The 25,104-nt window shown below is 39.9% G+C and overlaps 1 protein-coding gene across 2 annotated transcripts; it reads left to right on the top strand.

Annotated features, from left to right (window-relative positions):
- On the top strand, positions 1-21,758 carry LOC143863468 (calcium and calcium/calmodulin-dependent serine/threonine-protein kinase-like). Of its 2 annotated transcripts, XM_077374130.1 has the most exons (9): positions 1-197; positions 313-368; positions 938-1,732; positions 2,117-2,171; positions 2,875-2,985; positions 3,817-4,049; positions 4,529-4,736; positions 21,105-21,164; positions 21,253-21,758. In XM_077374130.1, exons 3-9 carry the CDS (start codon positions 1,014-1,016, stop codon positions 21,427-21,429), a joined length of 1,563 nt encoding a protein of 520 aa, XP_077230245.1. In that variant the 5' UTR covers positions 1-197; positions 313-368; positions 938-1,013; the 3' UTR covers positions 21,430-21,758. The 2 variants fall into 2 exon arrangements, with proteins under 2 accessions (XP_077230245.1, XP_077230246.1); XM_077374131.1 differs by lacking the exon at positions 313-368 and having other exon boundaries at positions 2-197.
- Positions 21,759-25,104: the final 3,346 nt, after the last annotated feature.

The raw sequence follows: 25,104 nt of genomic DNA, 5'->3' as shown, positions 1-25,104 counted from the left end.
ACTATCAATTCATGGGTGGCCGAGGATTACCTTCATTTTTCACATTTTCAAACCAAACGTCCTTTGGATTTGACACGACCAAAGCCTAGAAATTTTGAGAAAGCAATAGGGACGGAGAACTGATGGGTAATTTACATAGATAGAGAGAAACAAGCATTGAAATTTTCAGAAGGGAAAAATCCATGGAAATGTTCAAGGTTAGTTGACTCCCTCTCTTGTCTCTATTATTTCATCGCTTAGCCTCACTAATTTTATTCCCACCAAAAATTTTATACTAACTTATACCCATTTTTTCTTATTATAATCTGTAAGTTAATGGAAACAATTCATGGATCACTGTCCATCCTTGTCTGCTTCCACCGTTTCCGGTAAGAAATTGGCGGTTTGGAACTTCTCTACCTCATTACCCCCTCCTCTAGAAAAATCTGTCTTATTTTCTTTTCTTTTGCAGGTTTGGTATTCAAAGAAAGTTTGATTTTCTTGGGATCTTGATTGATTTTCGTTTTTTCTTCTCTGGGTTTTTTTTTAATCTTATGTGAATACCCAACCCACCTTGAATTTTTTTGGATTCCTGGGTGTTCTGGGAATATTTTGATCATTTGATTGTTCTTTTAGCCATCTTGGCCTAGGGATTTGAAGGTGGAATTTGGGATGATGGTTTTTCTTTCTGTCTTTGTTTGGTTCTAATGAGGATGGTGCTTCTTCTTCTTTCATTAATTGGTTTGATTTGATATTCAGCTGGAATTTTGAGTTGTTTAAAGTGTAGGAGCATTAAGAAGTAATTTTCTTTCTTTTATCTTGAACTAATAAGGCTTATAGTTCTTTGGTTAGCAAAGTGGGTCTTGTAGTCTGAACTTTGAAACTGGGTTTTGGGTACACAATATCTGTTGCGTTATTCATCTTTTGAATAAACTTATCAGATTGTGTTATTAAGCAGATTGATCTCTCTAGTCTGGGGTGGGTGAGTATAAGGTTGATGCTTTTCGCTTTCCTTGGAATAGAAGGTTGTATTGATGTTGCAGCAAGTAAGTAGAAGATTATCTGATGATTATGAAGTTGTCGAAGTCCTTGGGAGAGGGGGATTCTCAGTTGTAAGAAAAGGAGTTAGTAAATCAGATGGAAGCAAGACCGAAGTTGCCATCAAAACTCTCAAGAGGTTTGGTTACACACCACCAGGAATGCCACGAAATCGGTCCGCAGAGAAGGGTTTTGCCTCAATGGGATTGCCGACATGGAAACAGGTTTCAATATCTGATGCATTACTGACAAATGAGATTTTGGTTATGAGGAAGATAGTTGAAGATGTTTCCCCTCATCCCAATGTGATACATCTGAATGATGTTTATGAAGACCCAAATGGAGTGCATCTTGTTTTAGAGCTTTGTTCTGGTGGTGAGCTTTTCGATAGGATAGTAGCTCAAGAGCGGTATACAGAGGCTGGAGCAGCAGCAGTGGTTCGGCAAATTGCAAGTGGGTTAGGGGCTCTTCATCGAGCAAACATTATCCACCGTGATTTGAAACCAGAGAATTGTCTTTTCTTGAACAGCAGTGTGAATTCTCCTTTGAAGATTATGGACTTCGGGTTGAGTTCAGTGGAGGATTTCACCGATCCTGTAGTTGGATTGTTTGGTTCTATCGATTATGTCTCACCAGAAGCACTGTCTCAGGGTAGAGTATCTTCTACAAGTGATATGTGGTCTTTGGGGGTAATCTTGTATATCCTCCTCTCTGGGTATGTCAGCTATTTTAAGTCTCAATTTTAATTATAGTTTATGAATTTTCTTATTTAATCCAGCAAAGTATATTTCGTTAAGGCCATGTCTGGCAGCCATCAAAGTTTTTTTTCCATGGAATATTAGTTTATCTAGTTGTGGGAGACAGGCAAGGAAGGTGGCAGGGAGATAATTGAGAAGGAAAGATTGAGGAGAGGGTGAGAAGTGGCTGAAAAACTGTTTTTGTTTGCCATAATTTTCAGCCACTTCGCACTATATCCTCACTCAAACCCTCTCAATCCTCTCCCTTTCCCTCTCTCTCTACTCTCTCAACACTTGTAAGGTAATATTCATGGCCTAACTCTTGATTTTTTTTTAATTCCTTCTATTGTTCAATGTTTCAGGTACCCACCTTTTCATGCAACATCAAACCGGGAAAAGCAAAAACTGATATTGGCTGTAAGTTCATTTACACAATATCTTGCAAAGTCAAAGTTGTAGTAGCATACCTTAACTGGTATTTCCTTCTCTTTTTCGTGTTCATACTTCAAAATTTTTTGTCATCTGACAACTAATTATGAGAATTGCACATTTCAACATGTTATGTGCTAATCCCTTCTACTAATGAAATCTCAGTTTGGGAGAGTTGGATTTTTTTTTTTTTTTGCATCAAAAAGGTATTTAGTATCCGTGATAAGAAAAAGCTTACTATGAACAGTTAAGAAAATAGAGCAGAAATGGTAACCCACAGTTCTTGCAAATTATCATTTTGCAATTGGAGAAGTAAGAAGATTGATAAGAACCAGAATAATGCATATGATCTTTCTAGTTTAGTTCCCATTTATCCCATGATGCATGGAATATTTCATGTCGAACACTTTCATTAACATTTCATCCTAACGGAAGGTTAGGCTTTCGAAGTTCTAGAATGTGTAACGAATTTTATTGTTTGTTCTGCTTTGAAGGATTTTAAAGCAGTTATGAAGTTCATGGAAGTCCATTCTTTATTTGTATCCTAATTGTTACAATCTCCCCTTAATAAAGGCATGTCAGCCTTGAAATTTTCTTATTTTGTTTAATGTCATCTGATACATCCAACAGTACAATGTTTTCAGTCTCTTTTGTAAGCACCATTTCTTAAAATGAAATTATTTCTACACAGGGTGACTTCAGCTTTGATGAACACACTTGGAAGAGCATCTCTTGTTCAGCAAAGCATTTGATCTCCAATCTTCTGACCGTCGATCCCCATAGGAGACCAACTGCTCAAGAGGTATAGTATGATCTTGCTTAATTCATCTCATAAGTTTTTTATATTGAACTCGTAGTTGTTCCAATTCTTAAGGAACTTCCCCATATAAATAGACTAAATTAGGACATGGGTCGAGTTTTTATAATTCCCAAGAAAGCCCAATTGAGTGCTTGAAAAAAAAGAAGAACAAGACAGCACAATATTGCAAGTTCTCTCTCTCTCTCTCTCTCTCTCTCTCTCTCTCTCTTCTTGAGAGGGAAAGTGTATGTACATTTACTATTTATATACATTTAAAATTCAAAATCTAAATGTAGTAATCTAAGGACATAATGGAGATCATGATAGCAGTAAACTAGGAAAGTGATAATACAAGAAGATTCTAGGAGGATCTACGTTCAAAATTCAAAAGGAATGATGGCGCCTTGCTAAATATGAGAGAACATGTTCTCTGTAATTCTGCATCATGAGAGCCGTTGGATCATGGAGTGGATCAGATGGATCCTAGGGTGGATTCTTCAATGGATCCTCTCTATCTCTCAGCTCCGTAATTATGGTAGAACCATGCTTTGTTTGATCTGATCCGTCCTTTTTTATGTTTGGAGTAGGGTCTTCAATAGAAAACCCCCTAACTTGATACAGTATTTAAAATAGATAAGTCAGATTGTTAATAGTAAGAAATAATCATTTTAAATTTGAAAACATGATCTGGTAGACTAATGTTTCAAGACAAGTCAGCCTCAGGCTCCCATGCAGCCCAAGTTGAGTTTCTAGATTTTAAAGCTTGCCTTCAGCTTTTACATGACAATTCACAGAGCTAACTGTTTCATTTGTATAAATTTAATGTGCAAATAGCTTCTGGTGCATCCATGGGTGATTGGTGATTCGGCAAAACAGGACCTCATGGACTCGGAGGTTGTTTCTCGACTGCAAAGTTTTAATGCTCGCCGCAAATTCCGTGCTGCCGCTATCGCAAGCGTATGGAGTAGCACAGTTTTCTTGAGAACTAAGAAATTACGAACTCTGTTGGGATCTCATGACCTCGCTCCTGAGGAACTCGAGAAGCTACGGGTACATTTTAAGAATATGTGAGTTGTGTTATCCATAAATTCTTGTCCATGAATATTTTATGTTTAATGATGGGTAATGAATAATGATTGAACCATTGCGGTTAGAACTTAGAATTTTACGATTTAGATTGAATTCCTGATTCAACCTGAACCCTTTCTGACAAAAAACTGTACACAGATTGAACTATTCAGGAAATGACGTATGGAATTCAATGGTTATTAATTGTTTTATAGCTAGTCTTATCTAATTTATGGAAGAGATATGAAGTAGATTGCATATAAATATCATGACTTACTGATTTATGGTTTCTGAATGTGTTGTAAAGAGACTGAAATTGATGTGCAATGCTAGAAAATGGACGCTTCGATAATTTCTAGTTTAATTAGAGTTTTAAGCATTGTATATTTTTATTAATTTCCTGAAAGAAACCAAACCGTCTTACAATTTGCTATGATTGTGTTATCTGATTACTAAAAGCAAATCCTCCTCAGCGCAGATGTGCAAACGGAGATAATGCCACTCTTTCTGAGTTTGAACAAGTGCTGAAAGCAATGAACATGTTCTCACTGCTACCCCTTGCTCCTCGTGTCTTTGATATGTTCGACAACAATCGGGACGGGACTGTGGACATGAGAGAGATCCTATGCGGGTTCTCAAGCCTAAAAAATTCCCGCGGAGATGATGCTCTCCAGCTCTGTTTTCAGGTAAGTTCTAATCACCTTTCATTTACATGAGGAGCAACCTAAAGATGGAGGAAACACGGATCCTCTGCCAGTCCTCGGAGCCTTTTATAAAATTAAGAATTTCACACTAATTTCAGAATATAGCTTTTTTTTGTATTTTGAAAGTTGACATTTTATTGAATAGTGGTTGGGACTTGGGACAAGATGTCCCCGCCATTATACAAAAGTGGGACAAAGTCCAATTACATTTCTAAAAAGAAATCACAGAGATGTAGAGACCGTGACTTCCTCTTTTAGCACTCCTGCTTTGACTAAAACGTCCGCCTCTTCATTCGCCGATCTTCTCCGGTGTTCAATTTAGGCTGCAGCACCCTTATGAGGTCAAGGATTTCTGCTATGACATTCTGTAGGCGCCATGGCCCTGTTGAAGTACCCGAAGCCCAGCCCACTGCATTCGTAGAGTCCCCTTCCACTATTAAAGATCGCAAGTTGTTTTGATAAGCCCATTGTAGTCCAAAGAGTAATGCCTTGATTTTGGCCTCGTTAGCATCACAAATTCCTACTGGACCCAAGAAAGACATGATGATTGATTGTTGGGCATCCCTGATTAGACCTCCAATCCTTGACCGTCCCGGGTTTCCTACCGAGCTCCCATCAAAACTGAATTTAAGCCACCCATTTGGGTTTGGGTTTGGTTCGGATTGCTTTATCCCAGATGATTGCCCACCAATTCCTGATCAGATCCCCCACTCCATACGGTAATTTCTTTTTATCCTTAGCCCATGTAATCAATTCCACTAATATCATTCGCCACACAGCCCAAGGTTCTACTCTGATCTTGAAAGATACGCCTATTCCGCTCCTTCCAAATATTCCATACGATGGCGTAGGGAAAAAAGGTGGCCCAAAGAAGTTTTCCTACCTCTCCAAAAGGACCTCCCCTCCAATAAATGAGAAGCAAGGTAATGGATTCAGGACAAACCCAATACATACCAAACGCTCCAATTGCTCTTATTCAAAGTTGGTATGAGAAAGGATAATGTAACATCAGGTGATCTAGCATTTCCTCATTTTGGTAACATAGCACACAGATGCTTGCAAGGCAAAAATGTCTTTTTTCAGTCGGTCACAAGCGTTTATCTTTCTATGAACCAGAGTCCATCCAAAGGCAACCACTCTTGGTGGGGCCAAAGACCGCCAGATACGCCTCTCGTCCGATTTTTGACCCGAACTCAGTTCTGTAAAGAATGATCTCACCGTAAATACACCATTTGATTCCGGGGCCCACAAGATATCGTCATCTGAAGATTTGGAGCAATACACCGAGTGTAACTGTAGTAGAAGCCGCTCAAAATCCTGTATCTCCTCATCTTTAAGGTCCCTTCTTAAACGTATGTCCCAAAAACTCCTCCCAAAGTCTCCCTCTCGCTTGAGATAATCCGCCACCAAAGTTTCTTAGTTAACTGGAATCCGATATAACCTTGGGTAATCAACAGAGAGTAGCGTTTTATCACACCAGAGATCCTTCCAAAATCTGACCTCTTTCCCTTGACGCACTTTGTATCTAATTCTCTGAATGAAATCTTCGCTGACCGAGCAAATCGACTTCCAAGAGCTCGATCCCTTTGCAGCAGCCAAACCTTTAACGGTCCAGTCTTCATTTTTCATGCCATATTTAGCATCAACCACAGTACGCCAAAGAGCCTTCTTTTCTTTACCATATCGCCATAGCCACTTCCCTAACAGTGATTTGTTTCGCAGAAGTAACTTTCCTATGCCCAATCCACCATCTCTTTTTTATTTGATTACTGTGTCCCAATTTATCAGGTGACTTAATTTTTTAGACTCTCCCCTGCCATCCCAAAGGAAGTCTCTTTGTAATTTTTCTATGCGCAACGGCACCTTCACCGAGATTTTAAAGAGCGACATGAAATATACTGGCATGTTGGCTAGAGCAGCTTTTATCAAGGTTATTTTGCCCCGTAGAGAGATGTATCTTTTCTTCCAGGTTGCAAGTTTTTGTTCCACCCTTTCAATTACCAGATCCCACTGCGACGCCGATGGAATACTAAAACCCAGTGGTAAACCTAAGTATGATACCGGAAAGACCCCCGCAATACAACCCACAGATGCCGCCAGGTTCTGTACTTGCTGCTGCTCCATATTGATGCCCAGTAACATACTTTTTGCAAAGTTGATTTTGAGCCCCGAGATAGCCTCGAACCATTTAAAAATTCTGATGACGTTAGGAATGGCCTGAGAGGTGGGCTGCAAGAATACCAGGGTATCATCTGCAAATTGTAAATGTGTAATCTTATCAGCTCTTGGCCTAGCCGATAATCCATGGAACAGACCAGTTTCCCCTGCCTTGGTCAACATAAGACTGAGGGTTTCCACCACCATGATGAATAGAAAAGTAGCTAGAGGGTCAAGCTGACGTAACCCCCTGGAACTCTTAAAGAATCCTTTTGCCGAGCCGTTGATGAGAATTGAGAAGCTGTTGTTTGGAATTAGCGATCTCGTCCACATTCGTCATTTGTCCCCGAATCCCATACGATCTTGGATGAAATCGACAACCTCCCAGTCAATATGATCATAGGCCTTCTCTATATCGATCTTGAAGATGAGACGAGAACCTCCACTTCGCTTGACCAAGCCTATGATTTCATTAGCTATAAGGACCCCGTCCAGAATTTGCCTAGAGTCCACAAACCCCCCTTGAAATTGAGAGATTATATTCCCCATATATCTCTTTGCCCTTCGAGCCAGCAATTTGGAGACAATCTTCGGAATGCTGTGGATCAGGCTAATTGGCCTAAAATCTTTTACCCCTATTACCCCTTCCTTTTTCGGAATTAGCGCTATAAATGTTGCTCTAGCCGCTTCGCTAAGTATGCCTCGTTCCTAGAATTCAAGAGAAAATGCCATAATATCTCCCTTCATGATGCCCCAATACTTCTGGAAGAAAGCCATTGGAAAACCATCCGGTCCCGGAGCTTTGTCTCTTGCCATGGAGAAGATAGCTCTTTCCACTTCTTCCTCTGTGAAGTCTCGGTCCAGAGAAATCCGTTGTCCCAAACTAATAGATTTAAATTGAATCCCTTCTATTTTCGGCCGCCATTCCACTGCTTTTGAATATAAAGATTGAGAGAAATCAATAATTTGCTGTTTAATTAGACCAATATCTTCAATTAGTGAACTCCCCTCCTTAAGGCTCGAGATAGTATTAATTCGCCGTCTCGAATTTGCAATTTTGTGGAAGAATTTTGTATTTCGGTCTCCTTCTTTAAGCCATGTAGCCCTTGATTTTTGACGCCACCTGATCTCATTACACATAATCTCCTCGTACTTTTCCAGGAGCTCTAGTCTTTCCATTTTCTCAGCGGAGAGAGAGAGACGTCCCCATCTTTTTCTTCCAGAGATTCCAAAGCCGTCACTGTCTCTGCCTTATTGCTTCTGGTTTCATCGTCCACAATTTTCTGCCATTCTTTTATCTTCTGCTTAATAGTCTTGAGCTTTTTACAGAGAATATATATCCCTTCCAACCTTGAATAGAAATCTCGTCCCACCATTGCTTTATCTTTTCATCTATTCCCAGAATTTCAAGAAGATCTAGATTAAATCTGAAGGGTCTTAGACCACCAGAGAAGTCTGAGACTTCTAGTACTGTAGAATTATGGTCTGAAAGAAACTTAGGAAAGGCCTTCTGGGATATCAAATGCAATCGATCTTCCCCGTTTGAGGTTAGAAGAACCCGATCCAGCCGACACATCACAAGTCGCACCTGATTATTTGACCAAGTATAGCGCGCCCCTTCTAATGGCAGATCAATTAACACCATTTCTTGTATAAAATTCGAAAATCTCCTCATACTTGTGGTTATCCTGGATTGGGAATTCTTTTCCGAGGGGAATCGAATAGTATTGAAATCTCCTCCTATGATCCATTCGTCGTTACGAATCAGGCGTAATTCCTTCCACAATTCCTTCCTCTCTCTCGCTCTTACTGGACCATATACCGCCGTAAATATCCACTTCTCATCCCACTCTGCTGAATTGAATAGAACTATGACTGAAATCCCAATAGGCAACACAAGAGGGGGGGTGAATTGTATATATAAAAATTTTGCCCTAGTTAAGTGCACTTTTAAATTTATTAAATAATTTTCACAAATATCAATTGTAAATCTAACCATTGTTATATTAGCAACAATAATAGAAAAGTAGGGTTTAGATTATACCATTCACCACAAGAAGAAGGAAGAAGAAGATAGGAGATGACGCAATCATTTATAGTGGTTCGGTCACAAACGGACTTACTCCACTACCCAAGTACTTGATCTTTCCCTGGGATTTACCTTCACTAAAGTGAGATTCCACACACCGAATCTCCGGGCTTTTACAACGAACTCCTTCAAGGGATAAACCCCCTTTGTACAAACCGCCTCCAAGGAATCAAACCTCTTCGCACACCGCCTCAAATGGTACAACTCCTCTTAGCAAAACCGCCTCCAAGAAGAAGAACCTTTTTTGTAAACCGCCTCAAAGGGAACCGCTTCTCTTTGCGAATACAATGAATGATAAAGGAAAGTTTAAGCTCACTCAAGCCTCTAAGTAGGCAAATAACACAATAAAGCTCACTACAAACTCTCTCTCAAAGATAAGCAAGAAATTCCTAAGTCTAACACTTTGGATGAAATCAATATCAAGGCACAAGTGTTTTTAGAGAGAGGTCTGAAACCCAAAAATGGTAGCAAAGTAGATTTGTGGGTATTAGGCTATTTCAAAATGTTTTCATGAAGTTAAAATGGAGCTTGGAACTCGTTTTTATAGCCTTTGAATGGATATAGCCGTTGGAGGGCAAAACCGTAAAAACTGGGTGCATATTAACATGGTTTTAAATTTCGGCCGAAACGTTTCGTTTCGGCCAAAATATTTCGGTTTCGGTGGAAAACGAAACGAAATTCACAGTGAGTCGGAAAAGTACCAAATTTCGCCGAAACGTTTCGGAAATTTCGGCCGAAACGTTTCGTTTCGGTAAAATTTCGGTGAAATTTCGGAAATCTCGGTGAAATTTCGGAAATTTCGGTGAAACGTTTCTGAAATTTCGGTGAAACGTTTCGGTGAAGTACAAAATTTCACCCGAAATTTCGGAAATTTCGGTGAAACGTTTCGGATTTCGGAAATTTCGGTGAAACGTTTCGGAAATTTCCAAAATTTCACCGAAATTTCGGTGAAATTTTTACAAGATTTCGTCCGAAATTTCGTACCGAAACCGAAACCGAAACCGAGATTTAAAACCTTGCATATTAAAGCTGTGCAGAAAACCCAACTGCTAGTTTTCTGGAGCAGGGCGGTCGACCGGGGTGTCGCTGTCGCCCACGCCATTTCAGGCGCTATTTGAAAAATTCAAATTCTTATCGCCGCGGTCGCCCGCCGGCCATGTTCTGGTCAGAGGATAAAAATCGATTTTTCCTTATCCCGGTCAACCGGTTCTGTCGCGGTTGTCCGCCGCATGCCTTTTGACCAGTTTTATATTTCACCATTTTAAAGGGCCAGTCGACCGGGGTGCTAGGGTCGGTCGACCACCGATTGCAAAACTGTGTTTTTCAAATATTTTTCTGGGTTTCTTTTGCAATCCTTTTGGGTTCTTTCTTGGACATAAATAATACAATTTTGGGGGTCCAAGAGAGTGTGCCTTGATAGAGAAAACATCAAGAATGTTAGAGATACAACCTATGATTGGATTTTCCAACTCTTGAGTACCCTTGAACATGATCTTCAATGTGCTCCGTTCGTTGCTTGACTTGATTTAGATCTTCTAATCTTTACTCCATCTTGTAGGATCATCCATCAAATGCCATTTTGAGCTTGCTCTGATCAAGATTGAGTTGCTTCATGAAGTGCCCATATGGATCTCCAAGTCATGCATTGTGTTGTGTAATGTAATGTACTGTCCTTTTCCCGTTTCAACACAACACTCAAGGCAACTTATTAGTCCTAATAACCTAATCAATGTGTGTTTGTTAATCATCAAAATATGGGTGAAAGTATGAGGAGCCCTTGGGCTTACATTCTCTCCCTTTTTTATGATGACAAACTTAAATTGATTAGAAGGCAGGAGGATCAATAAATTAGGCAAATAACGACTAACATCCTCCCCCTAAGCATATGCACAAATATAATCCAACCATATAATGTAGATATGCATATGACACAAGGACTACTAATCAATTCACAAATTTTCTCCACCTTTTGGGGAAATATGCAAGACATGTAACAAAGGCCCTAATACATCTATGGACATGTTACATATAACGTTTTTGACTTGTCTGTTGGCCTTGTCATGAGAAGGAGTGAAAGAATTATAGAGGCAATGCATGAAAGGCAGGTTTTTTTCTTTTTTTTTTGTGTTTGGTTTGTCTCTTGAAAGTGAGTTATCATTCAAAATCCTTGAAGGACACATGAAGCATGTTTCAATGTGAAGTAAATGAACTATATAGAGATCATCATGCTTATGTAAATTGCCTGCCATTTAGGTGAAGTAAGTGGATTTAGGTGAAGTAAGTGGGTCATATGGCTCGACAGTTGCCTCATACTATAATATGATTTTATGAGGATTAAAATATCTAGGTTTTGAAGATTTCCAAGTGAGTAGTCATCCTATATGACATGTGATTGAGTCATGTAAATAAAGTGAAGCTCAAGAATCACACTTGGGGCTAGAGATTCCTTAGAATTTACCAGTGAAAGTATGCTTTAGGGAATAGAAATTCTCAGAATACTTAAAATTCCAAGGGTGGTCCCGAATTGGCAACAAATGAGGAGGTAAAAAATTAGGTTGCTAACAAGTTTTAACCTTATTTAAAAACTCATACCAATTTTGAAGATTAAGAGATCAAGATGAAATTCAAGCACACAAGTTAAATCTAAAGGTGCAAATGCAAATATAAAGCAATAAGATAAGAGAGAGTGCACCCGAGATTTAAAGTGGTTCGGTCCTCCAAACGTGAGGCCTACTCCACTCCACCAACCAAACCCGTTGATGGCTTCACTATTTGATCTTCTTAACTTTGGCGAAGATCGGTGCCGATTACAATTCTGAATGCTTTAACCTTGGTGGCAATCTACACCACGGAGAGTGGGCTCCGCTTCTCCGAACACTCGCCCAATACAATGTTCTTGAATAAGAAGGAAAGAAAACAAAAATCCCTCACAAGGGTTTACAACAAACTTTGTACAAGATGTACAATTTGAGCCTAATGATCCAAATCTTAATCTTAGAGGATGAGAGGCATAAACAAGCTTTGATTCACTCTTGGGATATTCAAGTAGAGTTTAAGAGTGTTAGGATTGATGTTTGGAAAGGTTGGAATGCCCATATTTATAGAAAAACCCAAATATGACCGTTCAAGGGCATAGTGGTAATTCATGCGAAAATTCCCAACGGCTATAATTCTGACCGTTATAGTGTTCTCGGAGTTCCGAGAAATTCTCGGAGTTCCGGGAATACAAACAGAAGTTGGAAAAAATCTACTGGACCATTTCTCGGAGCTCCGAGAGAATTCTCGGAGTTTCTCTCGGAGTTCCGAGAAGCCTATGTTCAGCAGATTTTCAATTCTGTTTCTTGGGCTTCCAACTTTACACCAAGTTGGGATTGTTATGAGGGTTCCAAAGTGTTGGAACACCACAATGACAATCACTTAAGCATTTAAGGTGTGTGAGATTAACTTAATTTATGCCTCTTAAAATCTAATACTAAGATTGGATCTTATACATTCTAATAGACTTCGATCTTCAATAGATTCTTCAAGTCTTCATGCGTCTTGGATCTCCGATGACTTTGGCCTTCCGAATGTGGTCAAATGAGTGCTTCTTGGCCTCAATCCAAGCAATCTTGACTTTAAGCAATTATGATCTACAACTTAGACAATCAAACACATTAGTGATCTTAAATCACTTGTGTATTGGAATCATCAAAATAAGATGGGAATTGCTAAGGTGAGAACCATTGGGCTTACAATCTCCCCCTTTTTTATGATGACAAGCACAAGAGATTTTCCAATAAAAGCACACATTAATTTCCTTACACTAGATTTCTCTCCCCCTTTGGCATCTATAAAAAAGATGGGGTGATAGGAAATTAAAGGGATAAAATTTTCAATTTTTAAGCTCCCCCTTTTTCAAGGAGAAAGACAAACAATGAACTCCCCCTATTTGGAAAACAAATTCAATACAACAGGGGATTTTAAAATTAAAGATAAAGATATACAAATAATTAAGCAACAACCCCCTAATCTAAGAACATATGATTGAAGAGAATCATATGGGGGCTTTGGGAACCCAAGATTTCTTTGTTCCACCACAATCCCTAATTTTAGATGCACATTCGAATTGGTAATGACCATTGATTCCACAATAATGGCATCTAACATGAGGCTTAGATAGACTAGTCCTATCATAAATTGCATGATTAGGTCTAAGACTAGCTTTCTTTAAGATTATGTCAATAATTTTGTCACCATTTAGGAATCCATAGAGACATAATCTTAACCTTTCATTTTCATTATGAAGATGTGTTAATTGAATTAAAGATTTATTAAATTCATCTTCATAAGATTTGGAGGAGCTTGCCACATTTTGAAATTGGCAAGATTTCTCATCCAAAATACCCTTAAGGGTTTCAATCTCAAGTTTAAAATTTTAAATTTTTACTTTAGCTTGAGATATGGAAGAGGAAGATTCATTTCTCAAAACATCAAGTTCATTTTCTAATTTGGAAATAGATTTCTTTTGAACTTTATTTTTTGAAATTTGAGAATGTAAGGTTAAGCATAATTCATCATAAGATATTTTTTCACTATCACTACTTGATGAACTACAAGAGGGGTTAGAATTTACCTCTTCTTCATGGGTGAATGCCATGAGGCAAAGATCATCTTTTTTATCTTCCCCTTCGCTTGAACTTTTGCCCGAGCTGCTAGTAGCATCCCAACCGGCGGCAAGAGCCTTGTTCTTCTTCCAATCCTTCTTTCCCTTGTACTTTGAGGAAGATGACTTGAGAAGAGGACAATCCGGTCTTTTGTGTCCAATCTTCTTGCAATTGAAGCATCTTAAAGCTCCCTCAACTTCACTTTCTTCTTTCTTCTTCTTTTTATCCTTTTTATGCTTCTTTGTCCATAAGTTTTTAAATTTTCTTAATGCTTCTTCCTTATCGCTATCCGTATCACTTGATGATGAGTCCGTCTTGGAGGCCTTTAGAGCTAGAGAACGACTTTCTCTTTCTTTCTCTTTAGGCTTCTTCTCCTCTTGTCGGCTAGTGAGGAGCATCTCATGGGTGATGACAGATCCTACAAGCTCCTCCATAGTTAGAGTCTTGAGATCTTTTGATTCCTGGATGGCGGTGACTTTTGGGTCCCAATAAGGAGGAAGTGACCTAAGCAATTTACTCACAAGCAAGGTTTAAAATTTCGATTTCGGTAACCGTTTCAGACCTCACAAAAAACCGAAATTTGGTAATTTGGTTCCAAATTCCGGACTTAAATTTTGAAATTTCGGACCGAAATCCAAAATTTGGTAAATGGAGAAAAAATGAATTTTGGAAATTTTCGGTTTCGGTCCACACCGGTATCCGAAATTTCAGATTTCGGTCGAAATTTTAAACCATGCTCACAAGCTCATCAGTAGGATAAGATTTACCAAGATTTGCTAATTCATTAGATATTTTAGAAAATCGGGTATACATTTCGGAAATACTTTCATTTTGACCCATTCTAAACATTTCATATTTGCTCTTTAACAAGTTTATTTTGGAATCCTTAACTTGTGATGTTCCCTCATGGGTAACGGCAAGTGTATCCCAAATAAGCTTGGCGGAATAAAAAAGAGCAACTCTATTGAACTCCTCCGTTGATAAGGCGCAAAACAAAGAGTTTATAGCTTTTTAATTTAAATTTGCATGCCTTTTATCTTCAACATCTTCAACATTCCATTCTTCAAATGGCTTGGAAGGCAAAATATATCCATTTTCAACAATATGCCAAAGTTCCACATCTATCGAAAGAAGATGGATGCGCATCCTTGTCTTCCAATGTCCATAGTTGGACCCATTAAAGAAAGGAGGTCTAGTTGCGGAATAGCCTTCCGGAAGTCCGGTTCCATTTATATTTGCCATTTCACAAATATAAAGTTGCCAAAGATCTTATGCTCTTTCCCTTCTTTGAAATTTTAAAGAAAAATTTACCAAAGATTTTAAAAAAAGAAAATCTTTTAAGAGCCTAGGCTCTGATACCAAGTGAAATTCCAAGGGTGGTCCCGAATTGGCAACAAATGAGGAGGTAAAAAATTAGGTTGCTAATAAGTTTTAACCTTATTTAAAAACTCAACCCAATTTTGAAGATTAAGAGATCAAGATGAAATTCAAGCACACAAGTTAAATCTAAAGGTGCAAATGCAAATATAAAGCAATAAGATAAGAGAGAGTGCACCCGAGATTTAAAGTAGTTCGGTCCTCCAAATGTGAGGCCTACTCCACTCCACCAACCAAACCCTTTGATGGCTTCACTATTTGATCTTCTTAACTTCGGCAAAGATCGGTGCCGATTACAATTTCGAATGCTTTAACCTTGGTGGCAATCTATACCACGGAGAGTGGGCTCCGCTTCTCCGAACACTCGCCCAATACAATGTTCTTGAATAAGAAGGATAGAAAACAAAAATCCCTCACAAGGGTTTACAACAAACTTTGTAGAAGATGTACAATTTGAGCCTAATGATCCAAATCCTAATCTTAGAGGATGAAAGGCATAAACAAGCTATGATTCACTCTTGGGATATTCAAGTAGAGTTTAAGAGTGTTAGGATTGATGTTTGGAAAGGTTGGAATGCCCATATTTATAGAAAAACCCAAATATGACCGTTCAAGGGCATAGTGGTAATTCCTGCGAAAATTCCCAACGGCTATAATTCTGACCGTTATAGTGTTCCCGGAGTTCCGAGAAAAATTCTCGGAGTTCTGGGAATACAAACAGAAGTTGGAAAAAAGCTACTGGACCATTTCTCGGAGCTCCGAGGAATCTCTCGGAGCTCCGAGAATTCTCTCGGAGTTCCGAGAAGCCTATGTTCAGCAGATTTTCAATTTTTGTTTCTTGGGCTTCCAACTTTACATCAAGTTGGGATTGTTATGAGGGTTCCAAAGTGTTGGAACACCACAATGACAATCACTTAAGCATTTAAGGTGTATGAGATTAACTTAATTTATGCCTCTTAAAATCTAATACTAAGATTGGATCTTATACATTCTAATAGACTTCGATCTTCAATAGATTCTTCAAGTCTTCATGCGTCTTGGATCTCCGATGACTTTGGCCTTCCGAATGTGGTCAAATGAGTGCTTCTTGGCCTCAATCCAAGCAATCTTGACTTTAAGCAATTATGATCTACAACTTAGACAATCAAACACATTAGTGATCTTAAATCACTTGTGTATTGGAATCATCAAAATAAGATGGGAATTGCCAAGGTGAGAACCATTGGGCTTACAATACTTGAGTAGAACTCTTGGGCTCCAAGGTTAGTTACTTGTTTGCTAGAAATTTCCCTAATGAAATGCAGATAAGTCTCTTCCTGAGCATGGGTATGCTCAGATCTATTATATGACCTTTTGAGTTCACAACTAGTTTACCCGTTAGAGTTTGACACTTGATATGCTTGAAATGGAAATCCTGAGTTTTTAGTGAAGGAGTCGTTATAGAATGTGATTCAATATGGGTGTGAAAACTCTCCCTGACTGTGATACTCTCCCCCCTGTCTCTATACACTAGATATAAGAGAGATATCACTGGTTTGATGGTTTCGGATGCTAGCCTTAAGGCCAAAGTTGTTAAATGCATTAATTGAAGTGATTGTGTTGTTCCTTCATAAGAAGGCTTGAGCACACATTGAGTGACTTTTGGTTTTAGTTTAACATCCTCAACCAATCATTTTTTATTCATCAGAAAAGCATTGCCATTTGATACAGATGAATGAATCAGACATAGGATATGAAATGTGGGCATTGTCTGATATAGATACATGGATATGTAGATAGTGAAACACAATGAGAGTGCACATCCATGACAACGAAGATGACATGCATATATAGAGATAAATACAATATGGTGCTCCAGTACATGTCATAAGATGGAAGAGACAGTCCCTCTTCTCATCATGCCTAAGTCCTACAGAGTTCCATAGATGGGTGTGAGAGTCTAGTGCTTCTTACCACCACTACATTAACTAGAAATATATGAACCCTGAATCTAACCCTAAAAATAACCGAAGAAACATAAAGCCCCTATGGGCAACATCCCAAAATATCCACATATGTGCCAAACATGGCATCATCATCCACAACAAAATGAAAATAAAGCTCCTCCTGGGCATATACATCCAACCATAAAGCCAATACTGGCCAAGAGCAACATCCATGAAAGGAAATATAAAAACTACAATCAAAAGCCCATCCTGGGCAGGAGAAGACTGACAAGAACTGGATGACCTAGCAGCAACATATCATGCCATCTCTGGCATAGCTATCTATAGTGTATCTGCTACCAAAAAGGTACTAGTACATCCATCACTGAGGAGGAGGCTTGTCACGAGGTGGAGTCCTGGTGTAGTATCTGACGTCTCGACTCCCTAAGATAGCCTGTAATAGCTTGGCATGCTCCTCAACTCTGGTTCTCCTTTCAGCAGCTAGTATCTCCATCAACTGAGAGTGGTCAGTGGGTCTCTGACTCTCGGCAGTCACGAAGCTAGTGGTGAGGTTTCTAGTCCGGTCCTCAATTCTCCCATATCCCTGACAAGCTGCTCATATGGTCCCGATGTTCAGTAGTAGGAATCTCGTGCTGCTCAGCCTGAGCCTGCTCCTCTGCCTCTCTCATGGCCTCTTCTATCTCATCCTCAGGTACAACACTAGGACCACCTCCACTGCTACCTGCCCCTGGGGTACCCTTGATTCCCATCTGAATTATGGTGGTAGCGTTAAGAACTGGGCCCGGATTCCTATAAAAGGCGTTTGTCAAGTTCACTTTATGGTACCTGAGTAACTTTGTGATGAGCATTCCGTAGGGCAATCCTCCCTGGCCTTTTTATTGCCTCATCAATATATCCTAGAATGACGTATCCTAAGTTCACCTTGATTTTCTTGATGATGCAGTTGATCATGAGGGCTTCAAAGGGTTTCACAACCTCAAAATTTCCGGCTCTTTGGGTGAAGTTGTAGGCCACAACTTTATGGATCACTCTAGCCTGATGATTCATTTTACTGGCTTGGATATTCAGTTTTTCTCTTGTAGGTGGGACGGTTCCTAATGTCTCATAAACTTCTTTTCTTGTATAATATTTCTCAATGTCGTCCCTTCCCTGAAAGAAAATCCTTCTCCCTTCATTAGGAACATCAATATAGTTGCAAAATTGTGATAAATTTTGCTCAAACTCAGTCTCAACGTAAGTTTTCATCACAACTCCCCCATGAGCTACAACAAGATTTGCATAAAAGTATTTCACAAGTTCAGGGAAGATCACAGAATTGTATTCAAGGAATATTATCCAACCTTGTGATGCGAGATCATAGGCTTGGAAGTCTCTGAGAATGACTTTCCTCCCAGAGATAACGGTTCGATCCACAAGAGCTTTGTATTTATCCTTTGCTTGCTTGTTGAAGAAGTATTCGGTGGGAAATGCCTCTTCTTCTTGCTCAGTCCTAGCTCTTTTCCCTTTTTGAGGGAGAGTCTTCCTTGAAGATGCCATTTGATCTAGGGTTAGGATTTCTAAGGAAAATGAAGGAAAGATGGAAGATTTAGGATTTGGGTGAGGAGGGAGTGAGAAGAGAAGAAGAAACAGTAAAATCTAAGGATTAAAGATAGGAAATGTGAAGGGGTTGAGGATGAGTGAAGAGAATGGGGGGGTGAATTGTAAATCCCAATAGGTAACACAAGAGGGGGGGTGAATTGTATATTTAAAAATTTTGCCCTAGTTAAGCGCAGTTTTAAATTTATTAAATAATTTTCACAAATATCAATTGTAAATGTAACCCTTGTTCAATTAGCAACAATAATAGAAAAGTAGGGTTTAGATTCTACCATTCACCACGAGAAGAAAGAAGAAGAAGATAGGAGACGACGCAATCATTTATAATGGTTTGGTCACAAACAGACCTACTCCACTACCCAAGTACTTGGTCTTTCCTTGGGATTTACCCTCACTAAAATGAAATTCCGCACGCAGAATCTCCGGGCTTTTACAACGAACTCCTTCAAGGGACAAACCCCCTATGTACAAACCGCTTCCAAGGAATTAACCCTCTTCGCACACCGCCGAAAGGGTACAACTCCTCTTAGCAAAACCGCCTCCAAGAAGAAGAACCCTTTTTGCAAACCGCCTCAAAGGGAACTGCTTCTCTTTGCGAATACAATGAATGATAAAGGAAAGTTTAAGCTCACGCAAGCCTCTAAGTAGGCAAATAACACAATAAGGCTCACTACAAACTCTGTCTCAAAGATAAGCAAGAAATTTCTAAGTCTAACACTTTGGATGAAATCAATATCAAGGCACAAGTGTTTTTAGAGAGAGGTTTGAAACCCAAAAATGGTGGCAAAGTAGATTTGTGGGTATTAGGCTATTTCAAAATATTTTCATCAAGTTAAAATGGAGCTTGGAACTCCTTTTTATAGCTTTTGAATGGATATAGCCATTGGAGGGCAAAACCGTAAAAACTGGGTGTAAATAAAAGCTCTGCAGAAAACCCAACGGCTAGTTTTCCAGAGCGGGGCGGTCGACCGGGGTGTCGCGGTCGCCCGCACCATATTGGACGCTATTTGAAAAATTCAAATTCTTATCGCCACGGTCGACTGCGGGCCATGTTCTGGTCAGAGGATAAAAATCGATTTTTCCTTATCGCGGTTGACCGGTCCTATCGCGGTTGCCCGCCGCATGCCTTCTGACCAGTTTTATATATCACCATTTTAAAGGGCCGGTTGACTTAGGTGTTAGGGTCGGTCGACCGCCGATTGCGAAAACTGTGTTTTTCAAATATTTTTTTGGGTTTCATTTGCAATCCTTTTGGGTTCTCTCTTGGACATAAAGAATACAATTTTGGGAGGTCCAAGAGAGTGTGCCTTGATAGAGAAAACATCAAGAGTGTTAGAGATACAACGTATGATTGGATTTTCCAACTCTTGAGTCTTCTCTTGAACATGATCTTCAATGTACTCCGTTCGATGCTTGACTTGATTACGATCTTCAAATCTTTACTCCATCTTCTAGGATCATCCATCAAATGCTTTTTTGTGCTTGCTCCCATCAAGATTGAGCTGCTTCATAAAGTGTCCACATGGATCTCCAAGTCATGCATTGTGTTGTGTGATGTAATGTACTGTCCTTTTCCTGTTTCAATACAACACTCAAGGTAACTTATTAGTCCTAGTAACCTAATCAATTTGTGTTTGTTAATCATCAAAACATGGGTGAAAGTATGAGGAGCCCTTGAGAGAACCCTTGGGCTTACAGTGACCAATACCTCCCAACCCTAATTCCTTTATTAGCAAATCTCCCTTCCTTCCATATTACAATAATTCCCCCAGCCGTTCCAACTGACGACAAAGCGACCCATTCCCTATGATTCCTCTCCCACAGCTTGTTAATAAGTTGATCTGTGACTCCCGTTACTTTTGATTCAGTGTTGACCACCCATTCTAACTTCCGTTGGAAAACAAAGTCTTTAATTAATCGTATCTTATTATCTTCCCCGATCCTCTTATGTTCCAAAATCCCATACTCATTGGGAGCAAGGATTAAACTCCCAACGAGTGGGAGTTTTTGTTTAGGAGAAAACCACTACCCTTGAAGGAGGGCTCTGAAAGCCAACCTCTTCCAAGGACCAGGGCGAGAAAAATTGAAACCACTATTTAAATTACTGAACAAATGTCAACTGTATAGTATCTGTGACAAATAAACTTTCAATGTTTTCTGAAAGCTGTATTAGCTACTGTCTTGTATGTTCTTGCATCCAAAAGTGTTCATTGTTTAAAAACTTCCAAGTTAATCATCGACTTGCCTGAGTCAACACGGTTGTCCGGATTCTTGTCTGAATCTGAGTTTTTCCTTACAAAGTCAATAAATAAATAAAAACTCCTTTTAATCATCCGAGTTAATGAAAAACTAACCGTACTAACCATTACCTCATCTATGCCAGTTTCAGCTCGTTTTTACCCTGGACGAGTCCAAGTCCTTGTCCGAGTTTGAGTTTTTAAATAAATCAAACAACGTTGTTTGTTTTCTATCTCTCTAATTGTGTGTAGTTTAGGCATATTACTTCATAACGTTAAATTAGTCTTTATGCGGCTTTCAGATGTATGATACAGACAGGTCCGGATGCATCACTAAGGAAGAAGTGGCATCGATGCTGAGAGTAAATCACTCTTCTTTTTTTCCTATTTGAAGGCATAGATTATTTTCTGTTGTCCATTCTGTATCAGTCTGTTAATTGAATTGCGCAGGCATTGCCAGAGGATTGCCTTCCAGCGGACATTACAGAACCAGGCAAGCTTGATGAGATTTTTGATCGTATGGATGCCAACAGTGATGGAAAGGTCACCTTTGACGAATTCAAAGCTGCCATGCAGAGAGACAGCTCTCTCCAAGATGTAGTCCTCTCCTCTCTGCGTTCACTCTGATTTTTTCCCCTTTCAACAGCTTCTCAGTTTTTCCTTTCGCCTTCCAAAATCTGTGATTCTACACTTGATGTAGACAGAGATCACAGAACCACTGGCTTGCATCTTTGCACATGTAATTTGGCATCCTATCCGGAACTTTCACACTATTGTAGGAGAGTACTCAATATTCAATCTTTCTATCAGATAAATGTGACGCAGAACCTCTGGCTAGCATCTTTGCACACATATAGTTGTCTTCCTATTCGAAACTTTTGCTATATATTGTAAGATATAATTCAATATTTAATCTTTGATCAGGTTAATGCAAGTACCCAACAGCTTCTCATTGATGTTCTTCGTGATGCACAGTCCTGATTGACCGATAAGCAAATGAGTCGTGTTTTTTTTTTCCCGCTCAGTAATGTTGCGGCTGGGATCCGACCTCCTCAGATGGGTCCCTCTTGGTCTAGTTGTGGTAGAAGGGTGGTCGGCTTGTCTGGAGAAACGGTTAGGAATGCCCGGAGTTGGAACTCTGGGAAACCTTCCGATACTTAAGTCAGATGAGACAATAGATAAGAGCTGAGCTAGCGTGGAAGAGCTCGGCGTCTGAGAATGGGAAAGCTCAGAATCCAAGATGTGTTGGTCGGCTAGGCCTACCTGGGTGGTTTCCCTTTTATAGGTAGAGGTTCCGGGGATCACGCGCCTGCGACGTGTTGGTTGGAATGGTGTTGGTATGGTCGTCGGTATGGAGGATGGTATGGGGGTCGTACGGCCTTTTGGGAATTGTGGGTCAGCGCGTGATAGTGGACGTGACATCATATGGGCTTAAGGGATATGCGGTCCGCTGATCTGGGAATCCCAGGCCGTACTACCGTACACTGGGATTTCTGTTGAGGACCGCAATTTTGGGGGGCAGCTGGCTGATCGCCAGGATTTTTGGGCACTAGCTGGCCGAGCTTTCCTACTTGGCCACGCTTCATGGTGGGCTACTGGGCTTTCACTGGCGGTCAGTGTGGGACCTGTTCCACATGTCAGCACCCGATTGGTGCTCGGCTTTTACCCCAACGTGTTGCCCTCAACTTCATCGGGTCGACATGGGTCGAGTTCGAGCACCTTAAGTTGAGTTAACTTTGCTTCGAGCTCCTGGGTTCGCCCTCGGGGTTTTACCTCAATGATGTATGATTGAGCGGCTTTGGGCCGATCTGTTGTGGTAGGTCGGCTTGGCCATTCGGTGCTTCAATGGATCCAGTTATGGCCTTCGAGCATCCAACAGAGGTAGCTCGGGTCGGATCTTTGTCGCTGCCACTCTGCCAGGGATTTGGTGGGGATTTTAAAATTTTCTGTTTTGATATGCACATTAAATGTGCATGCGTATGCCTCGAGCCCCATCAAAGCCCAGGCGGTGTACTCTTAGGGGCTGTTAGGTCTAATGGGCTAAGGTCATGAGCCTTGTGGGACTCCATCAAAGCCCAATACAATACAATCAAAACGTAAATAAGGTCCAATTAAGGGTCTCAAGAGGGTTCTACTCAAGCATTCTCACTCCTATTCATCCCTTACATCTTATTTATATATTTTTTAAACACCCTAGGTGTTACCGCTTAGATGTGCTTGCATAGGGTTTTTTTTGCTTGGTGATGCAAAAAAGTGGAAAAAATCCTTCCAACGGCTATAAAACTGTCAAAATGGATATAAAATTATGGTAAAATCAATGTTTCAATACACGGAAGCCAGTCAAAATGAAGCCAAAGCAAATCCTAGTTGACTTAGCCTAATGCGGACAAGTACTCGATTGATGTGGTCATAACTTTGGTGAGTCGAAGGAGTTTTGATTGACTTTCTAGGGCGAAATATGGACTTGGACAAGAACGCAACCAAGGGAGTTGACTCCAGGGAGTCCATGAATCCTGGCGGAAGCAAGAATGGCTTCGGGGTAGTTTGAAACCCATCACTCTAACCAACTGGTTTTGAGATAGTTGGTAGCTAGTGCCACAATCCTACGCATACCAAAGTTACCAGGGTGGGAAACGGAAACGGGAAACAAAACGTGAAACGCATGAAAAAAAATACAGGGGAAACGAAAAATGAGAAACAATAGAAAATTGTACGAGAAATGTCTTATGAAATGATGTGTTTTTTCCACAATGATTTTTTTAAGTTCCACACATGTTTCCTACATGTTTTATATCCGTTTTCTACCAGTGTTGCATATGTTTATCACGCATTTACACATTATTTACATAAGTTTTTCATATGTTTCCCATGTGTTTCAGAAATATTTCTCCAATTTTGTATAATATTTTTGAAACATTTTCGAAACGTGTTTCCCTCATTTTAGGGGAAACGAGTTTCCCAACCGCGAGAAACGCGTTTTAGGGGAAACTGGTTTCCCACCTCCCCAAGGAGTTTCCGGCAACTATGACGCGTACCCTTCTGATGAATCTATCCATCAGAAAGTTCGCAAAGCTTGAATCTGTTGATGGAACTTGAGCATCTCACTGCGCTAGCATCGTTTCTATCAGAACCTTTAAGGAGCTGCTGTCCTTGCCGATATAAGACTTCATCTCTCTAAGAAATTTCAAAATTGAGCAATGTTCAAGCCCATCATCCTTCTCTTGGAAGACTGCAAGACCTAATGCTATAGAGGAACTGTTTATCAGTGCCTACGCAAAGATGATCTCTTTGTTGGAGGGAGTGCAGCACCGAACCTCCCTTCAAGGCCTAAATGCTTCGAACTGTGATATGCTGGAATGTTTGTCGGAGGGACTACAATATGTCACAACACTACAAGTTTTAGAAATGCATAGCTATTTGAATCTGATGGCTTTGCCATGGCTTGGGAACAATAGGTCACTTCAATTTTTAGACATTTTCATTTGCACTAGTTTGGCATAAGGGGTTGAAAGCCTAACGGCAACGTTCTGAGGATTTCATGGTGTCGCCATTTAGAGCAATGGAAGAAGGAGAAAGGAAGGAAGATAGCTCATGTCCCAGATATCTTGATTCAATTACAGTGGGAGAAATAAAGGAAAGGTTATGGGAGTCTCATGGAGCTGAATATGACTCATGTCCCAGATGTGTTGATTAGGGGAGTTTTAAACAATGCTTTGGATGCATCACTTACCATGGGCTCTAACTGTGGGATCATCTGGGCATGAACTATTCACAGTGGATAAAAAAAAAAGTCCAAGGAAAATTCCTTAATTTTGTAAAGTTCAAAAGTATTTAGTTTTTTTTTTTTTTTTTAATGAGAGGGAGAGAGAGAGAGAGGTGTAGCTACATATACGTGTAGCTAACTTAGATACACCGACGGCTTAAAATACAATGGGCCTCACATTGTTTGGGTGATGCAAACCATTCATTTGATGGGCCCTCACATAGATAGGGTGTGCCCAAAAAATCAGCTCCATAGGATCATTCCAACCCTACGATTTATGGAGGCAAAAATGGATGTGTAAAAACCTTCACGAATCTGTCCATTTTTGCCTCCACAGTTTGAAGGGTTGGGATCATCCAATGGAGCTGATTTTTTGGGCACACCCTATCAATGTGAGGGCCTATCAAATGAATGGCTTGGATCACCCAAACAATGTGGGCCCACTGTATTTTAAGCAGTCGGTGTAGCTAAGTACACGTATGTGTAGCTACACTTTTCTCACATATATATATATATATTCTCTACCATTGTAAGCTGGA

This window comes from Tasmannia lanceolata, unplaced genomic scaffold, assembly GCF_043159265.1.
Source record: "Tasmannia lanceolata isolate RefF3 unplaced genomic scaffold, GAP_Taslan_0.1 ptg000044l, whole genome shotgun sequence".
In the NCBI taxonomy this organism is placed as follows: domain Eukaryota; kingdom Viridiplantae; phylum Streptophyta; class Magnoliopsida; order Canellales; family Winteraceae; genus Tasmannia; species Tasmannia lanceolata.
Note: the sequence above shows the minus strand (reverse complement) of the source record. Positions and strands in the feature narration are given on the sequence as shown.

Excerpts from the sequence above, each read along its gene's own strand:
- LOC143863468 (XM_077374130.1), top strand. The coding sequence starts at position 1,014 with ATGTTGCAGCAAGTAAGTAGAAGATTATCTGATGATTATGAAGTTGTC. Across the intron at positions 2,986-3,816 it reads GGAGACCAACTGCTCAAGAG|CTTCTGGTGCATCCATGGGT; the intron begins GTATAGTATGAT and ends ATGTGCAAATAG. Across the intron at positions 21,165-21,252 it reads AAGTGGCATCGATGCTGAGA|GCATTGCCAGAGGATTGCCT; the intron begins GTAAATCACTCT and ends TGAATTGCGCAG.